At 49.8% G+C, this 24,780-nt stretch overlaps 11 protein-coding genes across 11 annotated transcripts; 8 read left to right on the top strand and 3 right to left on the bottom strand.

Annotated features, from left to right (window-relative positions):
* Nucleotides 1–995: 995 nt before the first annotated feature.
* N7481_003509 (uncharacterized protein) lies at nucleotides 996–2,489 on the top strand (the record flags this gene model as incomplete). The annotated part of the gene is made up of 1 exon (XM_057262728.1): nucleotides 996–2,489. The coding sequence occupies one exon, from the start codon at nucleotides 996–998 to the stop codon at nucleotides 2,487–2,489; it is 1,494 nt and encodes a 497-aa protein (XP_057124389.1).
* Nucleotides 2,490–2,797: 308 nt separating this feature from the next.
* Nucleotides 2,798–4,362, top strand: N7481_003508 (aminopeptidase P family protein; the record flags this gene model as incomplete). Its single annotated transcript, XM_057262727.1, has 3 exons — nucleotides 2,798–2,955; nucleotides 3,047–4,079; nucleotides 4,162–4,362. The coding sequence occupies 3 exons, from the start codon at nucleotides 2,798–2,800 to the stop codon at nucleotides 4,360–4,362; spliced, it is 1,392 nt and encodes a 463-aa protein (XP_057124388.1).
* A 225-nt stretch (nucleotides 4,363–4,587) lies between these two features.
* N7481_003507 (uncharacterized protein) lies at nucleotides 4,588–5,688 on the bottom strand (the record flags this gene model as incomplete). Its single annotated transcript, XM_057262726.1, has 3 exons — nucleotides 4,588–5,106; nucleotides 5,194–5,329; nucleotides 5,456–5,688. The coding sequence occupies 3 exons, from the start codon at nucleotides 5,686–5,688 to the stop codon at nucleotides 4,588–4,590; spliced, it is 888 nt and encodes a 295-aa protein (XP_057124387.1).
* A 448-nt stretch (nucleotides 5,689–6,136) lies between these two features.
* Nucleotides 6,137–9,388, top strand: N7481_003506 (Sterol O-acyltransferase ACAT/DAG/ARE; the record flags this gene model as incomplete). The annotated part of the gene is made up of 8 exons (XM_057262725.1): nucleotides 6,137–6,709; nucleotides 6,823–6,964; nucleotides 7,017–7,690; nucleotides 7,769–8,153; nucleotides 8,380–8,445; nucleotides 8,539–8,873; nucleotides 8,963–9,086; nucleotides 9,186–9,388. 8 exons carry the CDS (start codon nucleotides 6,137–6,139, stop codon nucleotides 9,386–9,388), a joined length of 2,502 nt encoding a protein of 833 aa, XP_057124386.1.
* Nucleotides 9,389–9,655: 267 nt separating this feature from the next.
* Nucleotides 9,656–11,811, bottom strand: sac6 (fimbrin; the record flags this gene model as incomplete). The annotated part of the gene is made up of 4 exons (XM_057262724.1): nucleotides 9,656–10,670; nucleotides 10,728–11,422; nucleotides 11,496–11,706; nucleotides 11,789–11,811. 4 exons carry the CDS (start codon nucleotides 11,809–11,811, stop codon nucleotides 9,656–9,658), a joined length of 1,944 nt encoding a protein of 647 aa, XP_057124385.1.
* Nucleotides 11,812–12,384: 573 nt separating this feature from the next.
* On the bottom strand, nucleotides 12,385–13,271 carry N7481_003504 (uncharacterized protein; the record flags this gene model as incomplete). Its single annotated transcript, XM_057262723.1, has 2 exons — nucleotides 12,385–12,905; nucleotides 12,989–13,271. 2 exons carry the CDS (start codon nucleotides 13,269–13,271, stop codon nucleotides 12,385–12,387), a joined length of 804 nt encoding a protein of 267 aa, XP_057124384.1.
* Nucleotides 13,272–13,809: 538 nt separating this feature from the next.
* Nucleotides 13,810–15,867, top strand: N7481_003503 (uncharacterized protein; the record flags this gene model as incomplete). The annotated part of the gene is made up of 1 exon (XM_057262722.1): nucleotides 13,810–15,867. The coding sequence occupies one exon, from the start codon at nucleotides 13,810–13,812 to the stop codon at nucleotides 15,865–15,867; it is 2,058 nt and encodes a 685-aa protein (XP_057124383.1).
* A 239-nt stretch (nucleotides 15,868–16,106) lies between these two features.
* On the top strand, nucleotides 16,107–19,161 carry N7481_003502 (DDHD family phospholipase; the record flags this gene model as incomplete). The annotated part of the gene is made up of 3 exons (XM_057262721.1): nucleotides 16,107–17,641; nucleotides 17,737–18,960; nucleotides 19,032–19,161. 3 exons carry the CDS (start codon nucleotides 16,107–16,109, stop codon nucleotides 19,159–19,161), a joined length of 2,889 nt encoding a protein of 962 aa, XP_057124382.1.
* Nucleotides 19,162–19,820: 659 nt separating this feature from the next.
* Nucleotides 19,821–20,258, top strand: N7481_003501 (PaaI family thioesterase; the record flags this gene model as incomplete). Its single annotated transcript, XM_057262720.1, has 1 exon — nucleotides 19,821–20,258. One exon carries the CDS (start codon nucleotides 19,821–19,823, stop codon nucleotides 20,256–20,258), a length of 438 nt encoding a protein of 145 aa, XP_057124381.1.
* A 605-nt stretch (nucleotides 20,259–20,863) lies between these two features.
* On the top strand, nucleotides 20,864–23,941 carry N7481_003500 (uncharacterized protein; the record flags this gene model as incomplete). The annotated part of the gene is given in 4 exon segments (XM_057262719.1): nucleotides 20,864–21,393; nucleotides 21,447–23,663; nucleotides 23,677–23,781; nucleotides 23,815–23,941. The coding sequence occupies 4 exon segments, from the start codon at nucleotides 20,864–20,866 to the stop codon at nucleotides 23,939–23,941; spliced, it is 2,979 nt and encodes a 992-aa protein (XP_057124380.1).
* A 189-nt stretch (nucleotides 23,942–24,130) lies between these two features.
* Nucleotides 24,131–24,653, top strand: N7481_003499 (transcriptional coactivator p15/PC4 family protein; the record flags this gene model as incomplete). The annotated part of the gene is made up of 2 exons (XM_057262718.1): nucleotides 24,131–24,358; nucleotides 24,429–24,653. 2 exons carry the CDS (start codon nucleotides 24,131–24,133, stop codon nucleotides 24,651–24,653), a joined length of 453 nt encoding a protein of 150 aa, XP_057124379.1.
* Between the last annotated feature and the right edge of the window lie 127 nt (nucleotides 24,654–24,780).

Below are 24,780 nucleotides of genomic sequence, written 5' to 3'. Positions count from 1 at the left end.
AATTTTTTCTTTTTTTTAAAAAAAAAAACAGAGCGCACAGCCATGTTAACGAAGAGACTTTTTTCCCCTTCACTCTCCATCCACGCTTGGGAACGGAGTCCCGTCGCCTGGTCAAACTCGGGGTTCATCAGCGATGTCAGTGCTACGTCGAAAAAAACTGCCGCAAAGGGATCGATGTGTGGGTGAACATATTAGTGTGGCGAATGATGGGCAAGTATTCGAGCCCCCATTTTTGTCCAACTATTGTTTGACGGAGAGGTAATATCTCACAAGTAGAACCTATGCCTACTTGACCTTACGGTCTAGCATATACCACATCTTACCTATTTAGGACAGACTATAAGTCAGTATCAAAACAGGCTAATAGTGTACGGACTAGTATGCATTCGAGGCGAATGAGATCAAGCGGAACCAATTTAGAATAACAAGATTGATTGATTGCCCGGTCGGTTAAGCGATCTCATGGGGTTTTTATAATCGAGCTATGGCGTGTTATGACAGCATACTTTCGATCTCGTACGAATAGATGCAAAAAAGGGAATCGGGTGAATGATGAATGCCTATCCCGAAGGGTCCTAGTGGTAAGTTACCACTCCATGCGCTGACAGTTAGTTACTAACGTAATTCCCGGCCGACCCGATCACCCCGGGTGGTGGACCCGATCACTCCAAAACACATAGTAAATACAACCATTTTATTCTATGATGATTCAACCACAACGTAGTGTTTTACTTTAAAATTGAAGTCATAACTTTTTCTAAGCTTATTTAATAATAAACTCGAAGTTTGAATTATTTTTATACAGCAAGATTCGAAATTGGGCTTCCATGTTTTACACAGAGAACAAGGCATCAACACGATAAGCAAAAAGCTTACCTTATCACACGTGGGACGCGTCCCAAACAAACCAAACCAAAAGACCGACGCGACTTGACATTTTTGATAAACCAACGGGTTTCCATCCCAAGACCTCCCCTACTGCAAAACATATCATCATGCCACGCCCAGCTCCCAAACGAAATCGCTTAACCAAACCCAAAGCCACCAAGGCAAATGCGCCCAAGCCCGACCAAAATGAAACAACCGCAAAATCACCCCCCGCCGAGCGGCGCGCGCCTTCAGTCGACCCGCGACAAACACCTCTAGCAAAGAATCATGACCACGCGATCGAGTCATCTCCCACCGGCGACCGGCCAGGAACAGGCAGTCGACCGGGAACAGCGAGTCGACCTCCCACCAGATCGCGCGGTTACTCCTCGACCATGTCCGTGGCTGGGCGCAAAGGGGAGACGAATGCGAATGCGAATTCCAGAATCCCCGGTACACCTAGCTTCGACACGTCAATGCTGAGCAATTTTCGACGACGACCGCGCCAACAGAGTATTTTGCAGATGGTGCAGGCGGAGGATGGGTCTTCGGAATTGGACGATGATGATTTTCTGGGTGGATTGAGTCCACAGGATGAATCGACGCCTTTGAATCGCCCTCGTGGTAAATCATTACTGGTGAAACCAGATGAGCAAGAGGAATCACCATCGGGTTCGCAGTCGCCTTCACCTTCACCGTCTCAATCTCTCCCGTCCTCCGACTCCGCCGGCTCGCGCAAGCGTAAACGCTTCGCGAAAATTGAAGTACAAATACAAGTGCCACGGTCATCGGCTCCAAAAGCAAGCCAGATCGAGGACGAAGAGATCAATCAAATCGACGATACACCGAGTGCTACGCCAATCCCACGCAATACCTACCCAGAAGAGTCCCAGCGAGAAGGAGAAACACCCCAACCTCCACGGTTCTCTGATATATTAAGTCAAACTTTCCTACCGCCTGCCAGTAGTCCTGCAAGCACTGCTGCTACGGCCCCGCGTTCACCATTGGTCGTTCCTCAGGTCTCGGGTAAACGACGACCCAAGGATTCCGCGCATATGTCCACAGCCGCGCTACAAAACAAACTACTTCCACGGCGAAGGTTACGTCGTCTGAGACAGCGAGATGCTGGAGAACAACATGACGGGTCTAGTGACGATAGCGACGACGGTAGTACGCACGATGCCGCATCGGGTGACGACGACGAGCTCAGTCGTCCCACTTCCTCAAGGAGGTCTCGGTCTCAATCGCGAGGAGCTTCGGCTCCAGCTAAGCCTAGGCCTCTACGGAATTCCCATGATAAGTCCAAGCTCAACAATCCGAAGCAGAGAAAGCCTAGAGGCAAAAAGGCGGCAGCAGCGGCGCCAGAAGAAGAACCCGCGACGACGACTTACTCGCGCTCAAGGGGAGAAGGGGGAGTTGATAAGGAGAATGAATTTCAACTATCGCGATCAGGGTCCCCCTTGTCTTCTGTACCTGACTCGGATGCCGAGTCTAATACGGGAGCAGGAAACAGAACACCTCGTCGCTTTACAAGTGCCGAGTTGCGCGCCGCAACGTTGAAATTTGCAGAGATCGATCAATGGGAAATGGAGTTTGAGGATGTGTCCGGTTCGGAGATTTAAAGGAAAGGAGAGGCATAAGTTTTCTGCTGGGGGCGTTTTGTGTTGCAATGATATCCCATGTTAATAGTTGAATTTTGATGTGTTATGATTCATACAATTCCAATGCCAATTGCCAATGCAAGCTCAAGCTCAGACCGCTTATCGCCGGCAGTTCTATTGGGAGGCCCCGCAGCAATGCAACCGAGGATCCATCGATCCATCAATAATTACTACCTGCCCCGCCTCCCCCAGCTGTCAAGTTTTTCCTTTTCCTGGTTCGAGTGCCTGATTCTGATTCTGGTTCTAACATCAATTCAATCTTGCTCATCATGGCGACCGTCGATGCTATTCTCGCTGCCAAGTACCCCGGCAAGGCTCACGCCCGCCGGGTTGCCCAAGCTCTCAAGGCCCAAGATGCCGGCGCCATCTACCTCGAGGCGCAAAAAACTCGTCTGATTGAAGATAACGACGAGGCTCAACCCTTTAGGTAAATATTTACACTACACCTAGACGCTCGGAGTACACCTACGGAGTACAAGCTTGGATATTAGCCGCTGAAGCTAATTATAATCATATAGACAACGTCGTCCATTCTTCTACCTGACCGGCTGTCCCGAACCCGATGCGTCTATGGTCTACGACATCAAGGCCGACGAACTAACCTTGTTCATTCCCCCCATCGACCCAGACTCCGTCATCTGGTCCGGTCTCCCTCTCTCCCTCGAAGAAGCCGCCAAGCTCTACGATGTCGACCACGTCCAATATACCACCGACGTCAACGCCACCCTGGCCAAGATCGCCAGCGCGCAGGCCGGAAAGACCATTGCCTTCGCTATCGGCGAGCAAGTCTCTTCGGACATCAAGTTCGACGGATTCGCGCAGCCCAACCTGACAGACCTGAAGAAGGTCATCGAGGATGCGCGCGTCGTCAAGGACGCGTACGAGGTAGCCTTACTCCGCAAAGCGAACGACATTTCGACCAAGGGCCATATCGCCATCGCTAAGGCGGCCCGGGCCGCGACTAATGAGCGCGAGTTGGAGGCTGCGTGGTTGAGCGGATGTATCGCGAACGGATGCCGGGAACAGTCCTATCACCCTATTTTCGCGGGTGGTGCGAACGGTGCGACGCTGCATTATGTTAAGAATGATGAGTATCTCGTTGATCAGGAGACTAAGCAGCGTAAAGGTAATTTGCTCATCGATGCCGGTGGTGAATATCGGAGCTACTGTGCGGATATTACTCGTGTTGTTCCGTTAAATGGGACGTTCCCTACTGAGACACGCCAGATCTACGAGATCGTCCTGCAGATGCAGAGCGAGTGTATTGGCATGTTGAAGGAAGGAGTGCGCTGGGATGATGTCCATGCGCATGCGCACCGTGTTGCTATCAAGGGTTTGCTTAAGTTGGGTATTCTTGTTGGCAGTGAGGAGGAGCTCTTCGAGAAACGGATTAGTGTGGCCTTTTTCCCGCACGGTCTGGGCCATTATCTTGGCATGGATACTCATGATACTGGTGGTTATCCTAACTATTCTGATTCTGATAAGATGTTCCGGTACCTGCGTGTGAGGGGGATCTTGCCTGCGGGTTCGGTCATTACTGTTGAGCCTGGTGTAAGTTAAGATTGTTCGAGAGCCTTGCTTTTTTTGTTCAATCCCCCCCACCCCCCGAGAGGATTATGCTGATCTTTCTTAGATCTATTTCTGCCGCTTCATTATCGACCCGGTGTTGAATGACCCGGAGACGGGCAAATACATTGACGCCGCTGTCCTGGAACGGTACTGGAATGTCGGAGGTGTCCGTATCGAGGACAATATTCACATCACTAAAGATGGTCATGACAATTTGACCTCGGCCCCCAAGGCCATTGAAGAGATTGAGGCCCTGGCTCAATAAATAGAGAGCAGATAGCCTAGCCTAATTTCACATAGAGCTAATGATCAGAATGAATAATCTGACTGTCTCTTCTCGTTAACACGAGGTTCGATTCGAATCGATCCAAAGGCTCATAGATCCATATTAGTGATCAATAAACAGGGGATGTAATACTAGTACGAACCATACGATTTCATAGAAATTGTACAGGAATTGTACAGGCGACCGCGACCTTCTCCACCAACCTTACTTCTCACTGCGGAGTCGCTTAGGACCCCGTCCCCTCGGCGTCCCCTCTGCCTCGGCATTGTTAGCCTTCTCCTTCTTATTAAGAACCATAGTCAAAACATCGAAGCTAAATTCAGGAATATCAAGACAGATCTTCTTCCACTCGTCTTCAATTGCGTGGCGCATGGTATGGCTACGACCAGCCCAGTACGAAGCAACGGGCTTTCGAATCGTAGTGTCGTCTTCGGGTGTGTTGGTGTAGACGTAACGGGCGTATGCAAGTTCGCCACTGGGGGTGCCGTTGACTTGGTGGATCTTTGTGTGAGCAAGACGCTTCAGGGAAGGCATGCCCAGTTTCTCTGCTAGGGTGTAGACACGCGCGTGGCGGAGAAGTTGTTCGCCGGTGTTATCGCTGGTTTTGATTTCTGAAGATTCGGCCGGGATCGAGCGCTGAGTTACCGTGTAGTCGTGGGTGTATTGGAATTCAAGGAAACAGCTGAAGGCATCGACGTTTTCTGCGGGAAGGGCGATGCGGCGCTGGTGGTTCAGTCAGTATATATAAGTACCTAGGTATGTACCAGCGTGAAAGGCCAAGCCTTGACGGGAGGATAAATAAGTGCTTACCGGGCCTGATGCTTCGAATTTATTCACGAATTCGGAAAGTAAGGGTGATTCAATGAGGAGTGTTTGATGCGCTGTGAGAATGGTCTGGTTGACACCTTCGCCGATGGCGATTTCGACGATTGGAGATTTCAGGAAGCTAGAGGGTGTGGGATTAGCATGCATTTTGATGACTGTCATTGCATTACCCAGAGATGTTATGTAGTTGGGAGGAAAGTGGAAGAAGCATATTATTCAGGTTCACAACAATATCGCAACTACTTACTCCAGGAAATTGAAACCCGCATTCTTCTTTGCGGGGGTTGGGGCCTCAGGCTCAGGTTCGGCTTGCGCATCAGGCAGGGTATTATCTTCAGCGGCTTGGGTCTCCTCGATCTGATTTGCAGCATTGTGGCTATCGGTCATCTCAACCTCGTTGGAGTTGGAGTTGGAGTTGTTGGCCGCATTCTGCGTGCCTGGGTTTTCGGGGCCCGGAAGTTGTACCTGGGGGGTATCCATTTTTGGATTGGTCGCAATTGAATGCGCAATTGAATACAGAAGGGTGGTTTCTGGGAGCTGGCAGTGTGGTGGGTGGAGGCGAGGTTGAGGGGATTGGGTTTCAGGGTGTCGCAGCTTCTCCTCTTGGCTTCTCCGCCCGAGCCAACACAACAAGTGCAAACAACTAGTAGTAGTGACAGGGGGGAAGAAATTCTATTTCTTTTTCTTTTAGTTTTCTAGATTTCTCTAATTTTCTATATATTTTTTCTATTTTTTAGTCTTTTTTTTAGTCTTTTTATTTCCCCAGAATCTTAACTAGAACTCTATCCGAAGTACCCACGTCATATGCCCTTTATCCCTCGGCTCGACCACACGAACCAAACCATCCGACTCCTTTTGCATTCTTCAAGTATGAACCACTGATGCCTGCTTAACTGAGAACCTCCACGTTAGCAGTCCAGTCATTACAATGAGTGTACGACGTGACAAGCTAGCTGGTCCCCAGCAAGGGCAGCTTGACTCAACCTTTAGCTCAAGCTATGAGGCTGGGGCTGACGCTGACGAAGACACGAGAAAGCGACCGAGTATACCGGTCGAGGTTAAGGGTGACCAGTATTTGTTAAAGGCAGAGGACGCCGAACTATTACAAGACATTCTCCGTCAAAATCTACTACATCTAGAAGGATCCGGCATTTCAGGGAGACATCTGCATCGTTTTCGAGACCTGGAGTTCACCCGGCAGTTGAGCACTTTTGACCGTCAGAATCCAAGCTTGAGCTCATCGCAGTTTCGGGGCTTCTTCACGCTATTCTGGCTTGGGGTTGCCCTACTCTTGGTTAAAGTTGCTGCGAACAACTGGAGGGACCATGGGACGATTTGGGCTCAGAATGAGATTGTGCGCCTTATGTTTCATAAGGATGTATTGGTGCTCGGTTTGACGGATTTTGTTCTGTGTTGGTGTACGACTTTCTGTCTAGGACTACAGCGAGTACTGCTGAAGGGTTATCTTCGCTGGAATGGCCTAGGGTGGATCATTCAACATGTAGGTGGTCAAGATTGGGTCTCTCTCTCTCTCTCTCTCTCTCTCTCTCTCTCTCTCCCCCCCTATCCAGGGCTCTTTATCCGAACTGTGTTGACAAATCCGGGGACTGCTAGATTTGGCAAACAGCATACCTTGCTGGTTTCATCTGGTGGACTTACCATCGTGACTGGGCATGGACTCATACTGTTTTCACGGTTCTGCATTGTTTAGCGATGCTGATGAAGCAACACAGCTATGCATCTTACAATGGCTACTGTATGAAAATGTCCCTGTACTCTCTTACACCTATATTTATTAACCAAAATAGTGTCTGAATTATACCACAAGCGAGAGCTACTAATAACTCGCCTTGGCCGATTGGAAAAGCAGAGCAAGAAGCCCGCCGTCCCCGGAGCTCAAACATCTGCAGTAAGCAAAGGCCTTGGCTCCGAAATCGCCAGCTTGAAGCGACAAAATTCACGACAGCGCTCGATTGATTTGAAAAATATCCAAAGTGATAGTTCTCATGATACTGATCACCTCCTTCTACTTTCCGAGACAATTGAAAATGGAACACCCCTGGCACCGAGACAAATGATGTCACTCAAGTCTCTGCTCGAAAAAGAGATCGAGTTATTGACCCAAGCACTCAAAGGCCAATCCAAATCGAGCAATCCTTACCCGGGTAATCTCACAATTGGCAACTTTTGCGATTTCATCACCCTGCCTACGCTGGTATATGAGTTGGAATATCCACGTACGGAACGCATTGACTGGGCTTATGTTGTGGAAAAGACTGCTGCCACATTTGGTACTATCGTGGTTATGATTGTCATTTCCCAACACTGGATTTATCCTGTTGTTATGTCAGTTCTGCGCATGGAGCAAGAAGGGATGACGGTTGAGCAGCGGCTCCAGGAATTCCCCTGGGTGTTGAGTGATCTACTGTTTCCCTTTATGATGGAGTATTTGTTGGCTTTTTACGTTATTTGGGAGTGTGTGGTGAGTTTGATTCCTATGCACATATTGTTTTACTATTTAATCCAGTTTCCATATTTATTACTCACATCTCCTGAACAGTTAAATGCCCTGGCAGAAATCACCCAATTCGCCGATCGCGGGTTTTACGCCGACTGGTGGAACTCGGTTTCCTGGGACCAATTTGCCCGCGATTGGAATCGGCCTGTACACAATTTCTTACTCCGACACGTCTACCATAGCTCTATCAGCACGTTCGATCTTTCACGGGTCTCGGCGAGCTTGGTCACATTTTTCCTGTCCGCTTGTGTACATGAACTCATCATGTTATGTATCTTCCGCCGTCTGCGGGGCTACTTGTTGATTCTACAAATGTCTCAATTACCGCTGGTATCTCTAAGTCGAACCCGGTTCATGCGGGATCGTCAATTGGTGGGGAATGTTGTTTTTTGGTTGGGGATATTTATGGGACCTAGTTTTCTTTGCAGTTTGTATCTAATCATATGACTACCCTAGGGTAGTACTAGACCTCGGGTTTGTACGTACCCCAGTTGTAACCTAGATCAGAGATCGGCATATAAGGAGCCCCGCATCTTGGCTTCCCCCACATTTATCTTTCGTTTCTCTAATCTCCTCTGATCTCATTGTGACTTGAAATACTTCCAAACTTCATCTCCATCACCCAATCATTATGGCATCCAACCCCCCTGCAGCTTGCTGCACCATTGGTGTAAAGCACGAAGGCGAAGCCAAGGGCCAGATTAAACAGGTCGGCGATGGTGCGTATTATAGTCCTTGGGTGTACTACTACTACTATCTTCCCCGAGGGCCCTCCTCTACGCAAATAATTATTTCCTAACCCACATCTATAGTCGAGGTCTATTTCTCCTACCCCTCAAACCGCCAAACAAAACGCGCAATCCTCCTCCTAACAGACGTAATCGGCCACCGCTTCATAAACGCTCAGTTAATCGCAGACCAATTCGCCGCAAATGGATACTTCGTCGTCATGCCCGATCTATTCCACGGCGACCCGATAGACCCCGTACCCGAGAACCGTCCGCCAGGCTTCGATCTGATGAAGTGGCTAAATGGTCCGCCGGGCCATCTGACTGAGCGTGTGGATCCGGTGGTGAAGGCTGTGTTGAAGGAGATGAAGTCCAATCTGGGTTGTGAGCGGATTGGGGGTGTTGGGTATTGTTTTGGCGTAAGTGACTTCCACTTCCACTTCCACTTCTCTACTCCTAGTCCTAAATTTACATTTCTGCTTATTGACTTGCATTTGCATTGTTACAGGCCAAATATGCTGTCAGATTCCTTCAACCCGGCAACATCGACGTTTCCTACGTCGCTCATCCTAGTTTCGTCGAGGCCGATGAACTAGCAGCCATTAAAGGACCTCTATCTATTGCAGCTGCCGGTTAGTTCAGTCACTTCACACCTATACCTACACATATCTCCACTTCCACCTTTTTCCTTTTCGCAAAAAAAGCAAGTTGACTAAAACAAAATATCGCAGAAACGGACTCAATCTTCCCAACGCCCAAACGACACGAATCCGAAGAAATCCTGCTAAAAACAGGCCAACCCTATCAAATCAATCTTTTCAGCGGCGTTGAGCACGGCTTCGCTGTTCGCGCTGATATTACCAAGCCTATTATTCGCTTTGCGAAGGAGTCTGCTTTTACTCAGGCTGTTGTTTGGTTTAATCAGCACCTTTAGGCTTTAGTTACAACTTAGGAAATAAGAGCTAATGGAATTAACATGTGAAATTTTTGGTTTCGAGCCAGTCCTCTCGTTCGCCATGTTTAAATCAGATATACATGCATCGGAAACAAAAAAGCGTAGTCAAAAGGTATTTGTTTGTGTTTGTTTGCAGGCCATGGCATAGCCATGGTATAGCGTACTTTGCGATCGAGACAGCAACGCCTCACGGGAAAATGGATATGTGTAAAGTAAAATGACAGTCCACAGTGCATGCTTGCTGATCTACATCTTCTCATGCGTAGCCATAAGGGAACCAATGAAGGTAGTAACCAGTCTCGAGCGAACCTGGCAAATATCCTCTGGCACCAACCAAATGGTCGCACCCATCTTTCTAGCAATACTGATGCTAAGCTTGGCATTGGCGTAGGCATCCTCGTCCGTTCGTCCGGGCGTAACAAGGTCGTAGTCAACATAGCTGCTCTTCATACCGTTAAGGACATCCAACAAGAACTGGCCGGTTCCAATGGATGAATCCTTGAAGCTGCGGATGGCGGAGGACTGGCCGCCGCTCTTGGACATGTCGTTTGCCCAGCGGATCATCTCTGCATCGGTGATCTCGCGCTTGCCTAGGCGCTGGGCCAGTGCGGAAAGGGTTCTGGTGATATCCCGACGCATCAGTTGCCATACTAAGCCGAGGGTGAGAGTGCGCTGGCCGTCGGTGATATCGGCGCCCTGGACACCGACCAACGAGAAGCCGTGGTGCTTTCCGAGTTCGATGGAGTAATTTGTGTTCTCGACGGCCTTGAATCGCATCACTTCGCCGCCGTTGGCAGGGGGCTTGTTGACGTGGCGCCAGTTTACACTTCCAGGGATGACCTTGTCGTATGCCTGCAGCAGAACATTTCCGTCCCGCAAGTCGTCGAAGAGCGAGTTGACAGCTGGCTGCACGTCGAGAGAGTTCAACCAAAGAGTGAAAACGCGGGCTTCACGCTCGCCCTCTGCGTCAAAGTCCTCAACTTCAAGCTTCTCCTCTTCGGTAATGGGGTCCAGTCCGGGGTGTGTGTTGAAGAGGTTGGCAACGAAGGCAAGGTTCAGCTTGGGGTTTCCTGCAACTAGGGATGTCGGGGTCAGGAACTTGCGGCAGTCAAGCTTATCCGCATTGGTAAGAACTTGCTCCGCGCGCTGAAGCAGGTCTTGGGTTTGTAGAGGGCTGCGTGAGCAGGTCTCTGGTGCCAACTGGTTCAAGAGAACGGTGTAGTTCTCGCCGTCCTTGACATCGGTGGAGAAGTTGGATACCCTATAGCATTGTTAGAATTTGTCACTATCTTGCTGCTGCATTTTTCAAAGCACATACCGTCTGTCCCACTTGGCGTTCTTGAGGTGGTAGTTGAACCAGCGGAGAAGGATCTGCTCTGGGGGCAGGCGCAGGAACTGTTCGAGGGTCTCATCCTCATCCAAAAGGCGGTAGAGTTCAGGGTGTAGTTTGATATCAATCTTGCCCAACAGACCACGTCGAATGACCTGCCAGATAAGACCCAGAATCAAGTGCTCGCGAACCTCAATAATGTCTCCACTTCCAATGTTGACGACAGAGCAGCCGATGCCCTTGGCGGAGTTGATGACGATGTTGTTGTTCTCGGTCATGTGGAAAGCGTTCAATTGCTTGATCTTCTTGCCGGCCTTGTTCAGAACACGCTCATCAATGGTATCGGGAACACTGTCATTGATCAACTTGGCGAGCACCAGACCATCCTTGCACTTGTCGAACATCTCGAATGTATCGGTGGGGAAGGGCAGGAGGTCGCCAATGTCGGGGTCACCGGCCAGAACAGCGTTGATATGTCTGGTGAATTCGGTTCGCTCATCTTCGTTGATGGTGTGGGTGACATTTGACGAAGATCCTTGGACGTGGATCTTACCACCGACGCTACCCTTGGAAACATGGCGGGAAGCACCGGCGCCAGCACCGGCTCCAGCTCCTTGGATGACAGCGGTGGGGGAAGCCCCCGGGGCGCCAGCCGCAGGTCCAGTGCGCAGCCTAGCAACCAGCTGGTAGATTGTTAGTTCAAGTTCTCATCTATTCAACGCAAAGTGAACCCGAGTAAGCTGTTAGACCACGTACATCGATATAATCCTCGAGCTCCACGCGGCGAGAGCTATCCAGCTCCACACCTTTCAGGGTCTGGCGCACAACGTCATAAGGCTGTCGCTCGGATTGTTGAGTGGCTTTGATTGCGGATGCCTCGTCCAAGTAGCCGCGGTCATCGACATCAAGCTTACGGAATGCATCCTGGAGGGAGAAAATCTCGCCCTGGTCCAGCTGGGGAAACCGCCTAAATTGAAAGAAAGGTGCCCATGGTTAGCAATGGGTCGTTGGAACATTGCGCTTTCATATGGAATATGGTGAATACACACTTCTGGAGCTTGAGGACATTCATGATGAATGTGGAGGGGTAAGCCGTTCGGGCGCAAGCGGTCGGAGAGCTTTGGCTCGACGGAGGGGGGGGAGGGGGAGGGGCAAGGAAGAAGGGGGCAAAGGGACAGAGACTCCCTGGGGTAGTGAAGGAAGAAGAAGTAGATGAATGCCAGGCAACGAGAAGTGGCACGAGCCAAGAAGGAATTGGGTAGAAGGAAGTTGCTGGGCAGTGCAAGAGGAAAGGCTTAAGGCTACGAATACGACTTTACGACTTCCGACTTACGCTATACACAATCACCAGGTGGGGTTTCCTCTGAGCCACGTACTGTAATTACCGGTATTGTTTACCCCCGGCCACTCCGCGTCGGCGGGTCTGATACTTCTCCAACAGCTGGTGTCCTCATACAAAACAGAAGTGCCTCGTTCATACCGCCTTCTTGTTTTCCACTTACGCCCCCAACTCACCCTTGCTGCCTTGTCTAGAATGACGTCGAGGATATATGATTGCCAGTGATGTACTACTATACTAGTGCTTGCTAACACTACAGTATCAAGAGAGGCACCAACATTCTTCCTTCCCTTTCTGCCTCCATTATTACCATGGCTGAATATCACCACGACGGATAACTCGCCCAACATCCTGATCCCGTGCCCCCTCCACAACATCCCGCACAAACTCCGCGCCAATTATCGGATCGATCGCCCCCATCCGCTTATTCATTTCCTGATCGCCGCCTAGCCCTGTAGCCAGAACCCCCGGCGACACGCACCATGTCTTGACTCTATCTTCCTTCAAAATCCGCGTCCATTCGCGCATCATCATATTCATACCAGTCTTACTAGACCGATAGGCGGGAATCATGAGACTCGATTTAGGCCACCCTTTCTCCGGAGAACGATTGACTCCCAGCACTACGTTATCACTCTCGGCCAGAGTGGAAGTACCACTGGTGATGAAGAGAAGTCGAGGATCGTCCGATTGGAGCAGAAGCGGTGCGCAGGTGTAGGTCAGAATGTGAGTCCCGGTTGTGTTGACATTCCATGAGCGATTCCATACCTCTCGCATCGTCGGTCCACCATCACGATCACGATTCCATTGCTGGTCAAATGAAGCGCCTATGTCTTCGTCAGTTCACTAGATCGGGGTAAAGCAGAGCTAGCTCATCGAGGGTCCAGGTCCAGGTCAATGACAGCCTTACCTGCATTGTTGATCAACACGTCCACTCGTGCATAATGACTGCGAATGTAGTCACACGCCGTCCGAATTGACTCGTCATCTTCAATGTCAACCTGTATCGGTACAGCAATTGCACTACTGTCGGGGTACTCCTCCCGTACCTGGCATGCTGCGTTCTCGGCATTTTCTATGCTGCGCCCTCCAAGCAAAACTGTATATGCCTTGGAGGACCGAAACAAGGCTTTGACAATTTCTAGGCCAAGACCAGTATTAGCACCGGTGATAAAGACGATCGAGTTAGACATTTTCGAGATCTTGTGATACTAGTATATCAAAGAAATTTTATCAGTGCAGCATGAACTATAGCCAGAGACGAGACCCAATGCGTTTATTTAAATAGTAGTAATAAGGCGACCTGCCATATATCATTTTCTCGGCGATAACGCCAATTCTCCGTCAAGCATGCTTGAATTCGCTCCAAGACATGGTGCAACCTTTGGAAGGACCTGAGGATTTCGGGGAAGCTAGCTTCATAACGCCGAGCTACCCCAAAAAGGAAATTCGGTCGGCCGAGTTGAATTTCCTTGAAAGGATACCAAGTTTCTTTTTTTGGTCATGCGATAAATTGCCCATAATTGATAGCTATGTGATCGAACAGCTCTTTCCCCTTCCTTCAATACTTTGGCTCAATATCTAGGCGCCTCCATTCGGATTGGAGGATCCATGGGTAACGTCGTCGATGCGGGGCAGCCTTGGGCAGTCATCACCTCTTTTTGGCCCGGTCTTACCCTTTCCGTATGAAAGATCGAGCCATAATTGAATTCCTACCAATGCTAGAAGGAAATGTCTGACTTCTCTAGCCTAACGGGCAAATTCAGAATTCGCAAGGACGCTGGTGGCGCCTCTAAGCGGCCCCGCGAATCTCAAGCGTGCACCCAGTGCCGCAAGGCAAAACTTCGCTGTGATCTTCAAAGACCGTGTGGCTCGTGCGTGAGAAAAGATGATGCTGCCCTTTGCTCCTATCAGCGTACTTTTCCTCGACCCAACCAGCCCGACACGGCAGAAGATCGACTTGCGCATTTGGAGTCATTGGTCAAGGGTCTCATGCAAGACTCAACCTCTGCTTCATCTAACCCATCCGTCGACCACACAATACCTCTCCTCGAAGGTCAATCAATTGATTCCGATCCACGGGTACCAGTTCAGATCAGAGATGGCGAAAATGGAGCTAGATATGTTGGTTCGACCCATTGGTCTGCGATACTTGATGATATTCAAGGGTTGAGGGCCGCTTTAAGCCAACAAGATGACTCTCCCGAGCCTGAACCAGCTAGTAGGTCATCGACAACTCCGGCCATCGGTAGAGATATGATTATATTCGGATCTTCGAGTAACTACTCCATGGAAACGATCATTTCGCAGTACTTGCCTCCAAAAATCGAAGTCGACCGGCTGCTCGCAGTCTACTTCCAGGGAGAAACGTTCATCATTCCTTTCATCCATACATTTCAATTCCAGCGGCAGCATCGCGCATTCTGGGAAGACCCGGTAATTTCGAATCCTCTGTGGTTGTCAATGCTCTTCTCTATCTGCTCGGTGGCTAGTATGGTTCGCGGAACCATTGGAATTGCCCCAACGACACAAGAAGATGTCATTGCTGAAGTCTCCCACTTCCAGGAAGCAGCGGGAAAATGTCTTGTCAAGGGTGAATATCATCACCCGCAGCGATATGTGCTTGAAGCATTGACGCTTTATGCTCACTGTATCAATATGCAAAGCCTTGATCCGTCCCGGGAAGTCGGTGCTATCTTTGGCATGATTGTGCGGATGGCATATGAGATGGGATATCACCGAGATCCAGATTCTCTAGGATCTGGATCTACTATGAGTGTATTTGACGGGGAAATGCGTCGGCGTTTCTGGGCCCTTTGTATACAGATTGACCTCATGGTTTCTTTTCAACTGGGTCTTCCTAGCAATATCTGCCCCGAGAACTGTGACACGCGGTCACCGAGGAACCTGTCAGACTCCGACTTCGACGAGGACACTCAGGTCTTACCCCCATCTCGGTCCGAAACTGAAGCCATTGGTCTGTTGTGGTTCATCGTTAAGAATCGCCAAATGGTCAGCTTTGGAAAGGTATGTCGGGACACGCTGAGCTTTACGGAGAAATCCGAGACCGAGATCCTCCAACTTGACGGCGAAATTCGGCGCATGTATACAACTATTCCGGAAATTTTACGAACTCGCCCTTTAGCAGACTCGATCTCAGATCCACCATTCCTCGTGATGACCCGCATCTACGTAGAATTCATCTATCTGAAGAGCCTGTGTGTCTTCCACCGCAAGTACATGACAAGAGGTAACCTGTTCAGTACCAGATCCTGTGTGGAGGCGGGCCAGCGACTAGTCAGCCAGTTCATCGATATATATCGAGAGTTTTCATCTGGCGGTCAACTCCATCGAGAACGTTGGATGCTCACTAATTTCACGATGAACGACTTTTTATTGGGGGCCATGGTGCTTTGTTTGGCCATTCATATTCGCAGAAAGAAATTGAGCCTCGGTCTATCGGTCATTGATCCTACGACTGCAGATTCAATTCTGTCTCTTTTGAGCCAGGCCCATGCCATCTGTATTGAAAAGTCTCTCGCCAGTCGAGATGCACGGTATGTCGCACAGGCGATCATGGCGACTTTGAACAAGCAAAATCAAGAACCGACCTCGACAGAGGTCAAATCACGAGCCCCACCCTCCATGCCGCACAGCGAGGGTGATCCATTCTACCTCGGTTGGTTGGACCCTTTTCAAGCAGGTGATGAAGGCGTGGGCTTAGATTGGAGTTGGTTGGACTACTCGTACTGGAACCAGATGGAGGTGGAGGTGGAGATCACACGCTAGCTTGTTCTTACATCATGCGGGACGATCTCCAGGCAACCCGCGCCCTCCGCCGCCAACACCTGCCACGCCGCCCACTTCTTTTACTTACAATGGCCCCGGGACACCTACGATCGGCCATTGAATGAGACTCTAAACTGTTCGAACTATCCTCCTGCTCATTCCTATAAAATATCTCCAACTTACCTGCCACGCTGCTTCGCTACGTGGCCCTGCGACGGGCGCGTCCAACGCCAACGCTTATGGCGGGCACCGACCAAAAGTCATTTCTGGGAACATTTTCCCCATGGAATACCCCCAGGAGCTCAACCCCTCAGCCTGCAGATCATAATAATAATTCCGGCTCTGGCTCGGATGTCTTGCAGCGTTCACAGGGTGAAGACCATACCGTGACACACCGACACAAGCTAGGCCAGCGCCATTACCCATCCGACTGTCCTCCGTTAAAGGCGAGATGGTTCTACGCCGTGGATTCACCGAAGCGGAAACCATCCTTGAACGATGCAAAGAAAACTGATCAGAAACCGCTACCCCCGCCGAAGAAATTCATTCCTTTCTCGCTGAAGGATTCGCAGTCGATCGAATCTACTTTCCAGAATCTTATCGAAGATGAAGATACTCGCGATCATGGCCACGGTCAGGCACCACAAGAGGATGAACAACAAAAACAAAAACGGGCACGGGCTTCCACCAAGGTCGCTGTGAACGAAGATTATTTGTTCGATGTCGATGTTGCACAACGGGAGCTCAGCCCGGCTTATTGGATTGGCCCTGTTTATGAAGTTCGGCGAGGGACGTGGTTCTTTCAGGATGGGTCGAATCTGAAGCCCTGCGAGGAAAATCTAGCAACACAATTGGAAGAAGGATATCTCAAGCTGCGACCTTGGAGAGCGGATGCAGCAGAGGCCAGCTCTGGAGACCCTGCGACATCGGCGAAGCATGATCGATCTAGTGACCGTGACCGTACGGATGGCAGTGCAGAGTCCGGAACACAAACACAATACTCGGAACCATCAACATCAAAGTCATCTCGTTCACAGGGTACTGGAAAGATACCCGCTTCTTCGACGATGGAGTCTCGTCAGTACCGACTTTTCGGAGCCTACATGAATAGAATCGTGGCCTATCAAGACTCCTCAACGGCTTGGGTCACTACTGACGACTTCATGTCCCGTGTTAGCACCACCGTATATCAAAAACTCGGCGGTGCCCCAGGCAATAAAGTAGTCCGCGGTTTAGTCGAGCCCAAACGCTCGAGAGAACCATCTGATCTCCGCGAACGAGATCGAGATCGAAAGCCCGTCGAGAAATCCTCCGGCGCTAGAACACCCGAGGTCCCCTCTTCTACTACCTTTACAGAGACTCCCATCCCCCAGTCTAGCGGGACAGATGGAATAGAAGGGCAAACGGAAGTCGACAAACCAGATATCAGGCGACCACAGTCAACACTGGAGCGGCAAATGTCGTCTCTAGCAGGTGAACCGCAAAACCCGGCTGAACTAGAGGAACAAGCTCGTAGACAGGAGGAGCAGGAGATGGAAGACTTGAGAGAAGTTGATGGTGAGGATCGAGAGCGAGAAGTCGATCATATTATCCTTGTCACTCATGGTATTGGTCAACGGCTTGGCCTGCGACTCGAGAGTATCAACTTCATACACGATGTGAATGTGCTTCGCAAGACACTCAAGACTGTCTATAAGGCTTCACCGGATCTTCAGGCGTTGAATGCAGCCTTTGCGGACCACGATGGTAATTGTCGTGTTCAGGTTCTTCCTGTGTGAGTACAGTGCTTATTTGTCATCTTTGCAAAAACAATCGCTCCAAAAAATGCTTTTGTTTTTGTTTCTGGCTTAAACTAATATCTATGGACAGCTGCTGGCGCCATCTACTCGATTTCCCCTACCGCGGAGTCCGACAGAACCGAAAGGAACTTGATTTGACCGACGCCGACACCGTCGATGATGACGCATACCCCAGTCTGGCGGATATCACGCTCGAAAGCGTCCCGGCTGTTCGGAACCTGATATCCGACCTAGCCATGGATGTCCTCTTATACCAGAGCGGTTATTGCGAGCACATCTCCAACATCGTGAAACAAGAGTGCAACAGAATAGTCGGGCTCTACAAGCAGCGAAATCCATCATTCAACGGCACCGTGAGCCTGTGTGGTCATTCTCTAGGCAGCGCGATTCTTTTCGACATCCTCTGCCACCAAAAAACGTCCGAGTCTCCCAAGACAAAATTCACAGCTCCAGGTGACGACCTCGCCGATCAGTGGAAGGAAGAGAAAAGCGAGCTGAGCTTTGAATGTGAAGAGTTCTTTTGCCTGGGGTCTCCAATCGCGTTGTTCCAAATGCTTAAGGGAAAAACAATTGCCGGTTACTCGCCTCTTGGAACGAGAAAACGCAAAAGTGCCCTAGACATCGAATTTGACGCCAAAGCCATCCGATCGCTCAACTCTTCTAAGCGCGACTCACAAAGTCACGCTGGCCGCGGACCCATTGATAATTCGGCCATCATCTCGACGCCCAAATGTCGCGATCTGTATAACATTTTTCACCCCTCTGATCCGGTTAGTTATCGTCTCGAGCCGCTCATTTCTCCGGCCATGGCTAGTCTCAAGCCTCAGCCTTTGCCTTCTGTCAAGAAGAGTATATGGACGCAGTCGGGTCAGAGTCTTTCTATTATTGGATCGCGTATGGGTCAGAGTGTCGGGAGTCTTTGGAGTAACTTTACTTCTGGCGTGGCTAGTAGTCTGCTAAATCGCAGTTTGGGATTACATGCGGACGAGGTTTCTTCTGCTGTGAATGCGGGCGCGAATGATCGCGGTCATAAAAGGTCGCAGTCTGGTTCAAATCAGGATTCTTCTCAGGGTTCTGATCATCCTCAGACTCTTATTGACGGAGATCTGGAGACTCTTTATGATGGGTTTCAGAAGAGTCGGGATGGTCAAAAGAAGGGCCAGAATCATGCTCAGTCTACTTCGGGTAGTGAGAATGATCTGGATTCTGAAGAACAGGAGCGGAAATTGAAGTTTGAAGATGCTAAAGTGCGCGGCTTGAATTCGAATGGTCGGGTGGATTATAGTATCCAAGAGTGAGTTTGAGTATTCTCTTTTCTTTTTTAAAAAAAACAATTGTGGAAACTGACTTTTTTTTTTCCGGCAGGGGCGCATTCGATATTTCCCTCATCGCGAGTATTGCCAGCCACCTCACATATTGGGGAGATGAGGATGTTAATCACTTCATGCTCTCGCAGATGTTGTCTCGGGAATCGCGAAATCGGAATAAGAAATAAGCAATATTTGCCGGTGGTTCCAAGGTTTCGTTTCGTTTCATTTTTTTCTTGGTGTTGAAAGAATTTTGTAAATATATATCTACCATGTATATAGAGGGAAGGAGGTGGAGCCTTTTCATAACTTCAAGTTGCTTCTGTTTCAAACAGGTAGAATTTCAAGTTGAGATTCCCATAGAAAAATAATACTACCTAACGAAGCATAGCTCGATTTAGTTCACACCTCATAGAACCCAGACAACCACCTGGGCACCAATCCTGACTGGGCAGGTGGTTGATTAATTGATAAACTTGAAGTATTCCATCCTGTGCCGAATCACGTGTTTTGTGCCTTGATGCCTAGGGCAGGCATAGTATCTGTATGTAGTGCCATAGTTCTTCCTTCTCTTCTTCCCTATGCTTAGTATATTCATCAAATGATTATGCTAGTACATGTTGCTTGATACTGCGTCGTCGTATCTCGATATTCATCTTATCTGAGCTCTTCACAAGTCCCTCTCTCCCTATTCATGATGGGAGATCCCCAATCGGGACTAGCCCCTAGTCTCGGTTAACAGAATCCACCCGAAGACTCTTTTTCCCCTTCTTTTCCTCCCTCCCATCTTTTCTCTTCCGTTCTCCTTCTTCTTCCCTTCCCTCCAAGCATCTCAATCTCTCCCATCATGAGCGCTGAGCTCCAACAAGTCCTCAAAGTATGGGATCGCACCCGCACCAACAGCCCAATCTACGAGTTTCTCCTCAGCGAGGCCGAAGTTTATGATGCAGAACACGGCGTAATGAGGGCCCGACTCCAAGTCGGTCCTCGTCAACTCAATTCCAAAGGCAGTCTGCACGGCGCCTTCTCGGCCACTGTGACCGACTGGGCGGGTGGCCTGTCTATCGCCTCGACGGGGTTGGATGCCACGGGCGTAAGCACTGATATCCATGTCACTTACCTCTCCGGCGCGACGACGGGCGATTGGCTTGAGATTGAAGGTCGCGCTAATAAGGTGGGCAAGAGCCTTGCTTTTACTACGGTTGAGATCTCTAAGAAGACCGATGACGGTCTGGTGCTTGTTGCCAGGGGGTCGCATACTAAGTATGTGAGGGCACGATCTTGATCTGATCTTGCGAAAGCAAAGGTTTTTGCATCTTTTTCTTCTTCTTTTTTCTTTCTTTTTTTGCATCTTTGCATCCCCGTAGACTTATACCGCTATCTAATCATCTGGCATGAAGCGCATTTTCTTTGAGTGCCCAGATTCACTCTACAAGCGGAGAGGAATTTCCATTCTGTTTAGCTTGAAATGCCTCGCGGTCGCTTTCCCACGGCCGCATGGGCAATGACGAACGGATACATACATATCTCTGAGGTTTTAGTCATTAGATATTATAACAAAGAATAGAAGAAGACTAATTGATCGAATATTCGTGCAATTCTTACAATTTATGGATTAAAAGTATATCATATCTCACAAGGTGCCTCGGCCCGCCGATCCTGGTTGATTGCATTGCTTGTTCTTGAGAGTGGCGCACTGGCCAACTTGAACACGGGGAAGCCAACTTGGCCTGGGAACCTCCTCCCATTCAAACATCTCCCCTCTTTCTACCTTTCCCTGGACTTGCCCACCTCTACGAAAGGGGCATGGAGGTTTGTTTCTTCTCCCTTGCCAATCCTGGGTAATGTCCCTCGCTAATGTCTATAGACTAACTATGGACCAATCCGACAATGATGCGATCGCCGCTCCCTCCGCGAACCCCCCCGGAACCAACTCCTATCGCAACGCAGGATAACGCGACCAAACAAGATGGCCCCAACACGAAATCCACAAAGGAACTTATGGACCATGTCCTTGACTTCCTTTCAACATCTAGCAATGAAACCCTCCTTGGCGTATTTGCGCTCTTAATGCTCGGCACCTACATTATACTCGGACGGGTTGGCTTGCTGCTTATCGGTGTCAGCTTAGGTGTTGTCCTGCATGCGTCATGGGAAGGGACTTCCCATAGAGGAGGAAACGGGGAAACGTCTTCCAGAAAACGAAAGGAGCTTGCATTGGAGGTTTCTCATAGACTCTTGGACTGGCCTCAGCGCTTAGCATCTGCCACTGTCACTGCCGACTCTAAACCCGACAGCGGTGCCCTAGCGACCTCCCCGGAGAATCTTTCAGATGAGGATCTAGAGTATTTGACCTTTCGACCGGCTACCGCTGCTGCTCTGAGATTGCTCACCGATACAGTCATTAAGGACTATGTCAAGTGAGAATAGATCGCACCTTTCTTGAAACTAGCATCGGCTAACAAAATTCAAGGTACTGGTATAAACCGATTCTACCGAACGATATTATCTTCCCCACCTCCTGCCGAAGAACCTTGACCTATTTCGTCACGGCCGTATCATCGCACCTTTCCCATAAGAGAACGGAAGACACATTCCTACAATTTCTCACGAATTCCTCGTCTATAATTATTGTGTTTTTTAACGAACTTGCTGCCGCATTTACGGCTACGGGGTCTTCACCCCATGAAGCCAAGCAAATCGTGGATCAGTATCTAGAGAATTCCCCCGACAGCAGTCTCGCAAATGTTCTGTCCGAGGAGCAACAGCGAAAGAAGCTGAGCATGATTGCGGATGACATCTTGTCGAATTATCTTGATACGAACTCATATCGTTGCTCGCCAGTCCGAGACTTCCTAAGGGAAATTTTTGCAGGTGTCGTGCTCGAGTCTACAGTCACTAGCCTTTCTCGGCCCGAGTTCATCAATGATTGGATTATCTACCTTCTTCAGGATGGTGAATCTGAACTTATGCATGCTATCGACGCGGGTGTTGAAGGGGCTCGCAATCAAGGCGTCGGCGCCGGCGCATCCAAGACCCAGACCCCGGAGACCATAAAGACCCCCGCTGAGCCGAAGCAAGAGAAGGCCGCGGAGCGTAAGTCGGAATCAACGGACCGAGCAACGGAGGATGCATTGCTAGAGGCGAAGCGATTGAGTGCCTTGATTGCTTCTCATGATGAGCAAAGCGTACCCTCCGATCAATCAATACATTCGGATCGACCCGATCGAACGAGTATTTCGGCTGAACCTGAATTGGAACCACCGAGTACTACCCCCAATTCCCAGGAGCAAAGCTCCGCAGCTATTGAAGGCCATGCCCCGACCGGATCGTCCTCGGCGTCCGAGCAGCCCGCGCCCGCGCCCGTGCCCGCTGCTGCACGCCAATCAGGAGAAGACAACCCGGCTCCCATGAGTCTGCACGGTGCTCAAGTCCTAGTGGACGACGACTCAGCAACATCTGAAAGGGGCCCGATCAAGTCGCGGCCTACATGGGATTACCTGTTACAAGTCGAGCCGACGTCTACCCGCTCCAGTGGCTGGATGGTATTTAGAAAATATGCCGACTTCCAGTCTCTCCATGAAATGCTAGAGACAGTTTCACGTTTGAATAATATTCAAAGTTTCTCCAGCAGGTTCCCTGCACTGCCTCCGTGGAAAGGAAAGACAAGGCAAGAGCTTGCTCACGAGCTGGAGCGATATCTTCAAGAAGCCGTGAGACATGAGTCTCTTGCTGACACTGATCGTATGCGACGATTCCTGGAGAAAGAGGTGAATCCCGGTGAGAAGAGTACTCCCAAGTCTGGGTTCTCGTTCCCTAGTCAGAGCGCCTTTGAAAATATGGGTAAAGGGATGCTAGGTGCTTTGACAAATGCCCCTAAGGGTGTTGCTGGAGGTGGCCGTGCGATGTTTGATGGAGTTACGGGCGTTTTTGGGGGTGGTCATAATCGCAAACCGACAATCTCTGGTGATCGATCCACGCATCAAAAGAGCCCGTCCAAGACAGAACGAGATCTTACTCTTACCCCTAAGGAGGGTTCGGGCTCTGCCAGTGATTTGGGCCGGGTCAATTCTTCGCCGGTGGGCTTAAATATCGATGCTCGCTCTACCTCGGCTAGGTCAAGTGAGGAAGATAGACCCCGCGTTTCGTCCTCCTCTACTAGCCTATCTTTGGATGCATGGAAGGAAGAGAAGCCTCAATCGCCAGCACCGAGTGATATTGATAGCAACGTCAACCCAACGAAGATTGAGCAACACGCATGGGCCTCGGAGTCAACGCTCGCATCTTCGGGGGATGCCAACTCCTCCACATCAACAGATCGCGTGGGAATAGCAGAAGCAGAGAAAAACGAAGAGACCCGTACACCGCAGTCACCAAAGCTTTCATTGGAGAGTGGCAGTGGCAGTGGTGCCGACGAAGGTGAAAGCTCGGAAAACATCCACCATACCCCCCAGCAATCACGATCACGGGCCCCCATCACAGCAGACGAAACACAAATTGCAGTGGAACTAATATTCGCCGTGATAAACGAGCTCTACACATTATCATCAGCCTGGAACATCCGACGCACGCTATTGAACGCGGCAAAAACCTATATCCTGCGTCCCGGAAGTCCTACACTAGACACAATTCGAGACTTGCTCCAGGACTCGATGATCGAAAGCCACACCTCGGACGATGCCCTCGGCGAGTATATTAAAAAGCTACGCGAGAATGCCCTTCCAACCGAGGAAGAATTGGCTGCCTGGCCTGCACCCCCGAGCGAGGAGGAAAAGACTCAACTACGGGACAAGGCAAGACGCTTATTCGTGCAGAGGGGGGATTCCCCAAGCCCTCACGAGTGTTATGGGTGCTGCCGCTAGTCGAGAGGCTCTTGAGAAAATCTTTGATAGTCTCCAGGTGGAGACGGTTGCTCGGGGATTTGTTTTCTCTGTTATGCTCCAGGGATTGCGCGTGTTGACTCTCTAGTCTGATGGGAGCTTGATGATATGACGTCATCGCAAAGGCGATAGCATTATCACCACGTGCCGTGACGCGTTACAGCGCGTTCCTCTCGACCTTTCAGCCTCACACCACTTTCGCATAAACACACTGTTGTGCTAGCTTCTTGCGATATCGAGCAATAACTTTCCACAACTCAAATACTTCCCAATCACCATGACATCCCGCAAACGCTCTTCAGACCAGCAGGATGCCGAAGACACCCAAGCCAAGAAGAGCCGGGTGAGCTACAAAGGCGCGCCAACCAAAACCGATTCCAACGGCGATCAATACTGGGAAGTCTCCAAAATGCGCCGTGTGACTGTTTCCAAGTTCCGTGGTCGAACTATGGTCAATGTGCGGGAATATTATGAGAAAGATGGTCAGGAACTTCCTGGGAAGAAGGTGAGTTGAACAATACAAAGCAACACAAATAGCCGTAGATAAAACGCATGCTGATTTGATTACGCTATAGGGAATTTCTTTACCGGTGGAACAATTCGCCGCACTCGTTAAACTTCTTCCTGATATCGAACAAGCCCTCGAACAACAGGGTGAATCATTGCCTCGACCGGAATATTTCGATAATACGGCCCAGGGCCACGCTGCTGAGGGAAGTGATGAAGAAATGGATGGAAAAGTAGCAAGTCCCTCGAAGCAGAATATCGACGCTACGAGTGACGAGGAAAGTGAGGCGTGATATGGTAGTCAATGCCAGCTAGATATCTCTGTGGCTGGCTGGGATTTTCAAGGGTCGCCATTCTTCGCTCAATTTTTCTCCTATGATACCACTGTGCAAATGACAATGTTTTAATTCTATGCTTTGC

The sequence above is a fragment of the Penicillium waksmanii genome, assembly GCF_028829765.1.
Source record: "Penicillium waksmanii strain IBT 27052 chromosome Unknown utg000004l:1.0-5674109.0:1.0-5678898.0, whole genome shotgun sequence".
Taxonomy (NCBI): domain Eukaryota; kingdom Fungi; phylum Ascomycota; class Eurotiomycetes; order Eurotiales; family Aspergillaceae; genus Penicillium; species Penicillium waksmanii.
The sequence above is the reverse complement of the archived record's forward strand: the minus strand, read 5'-3'. Positions and strand labels throughout refer to the sequence as shown.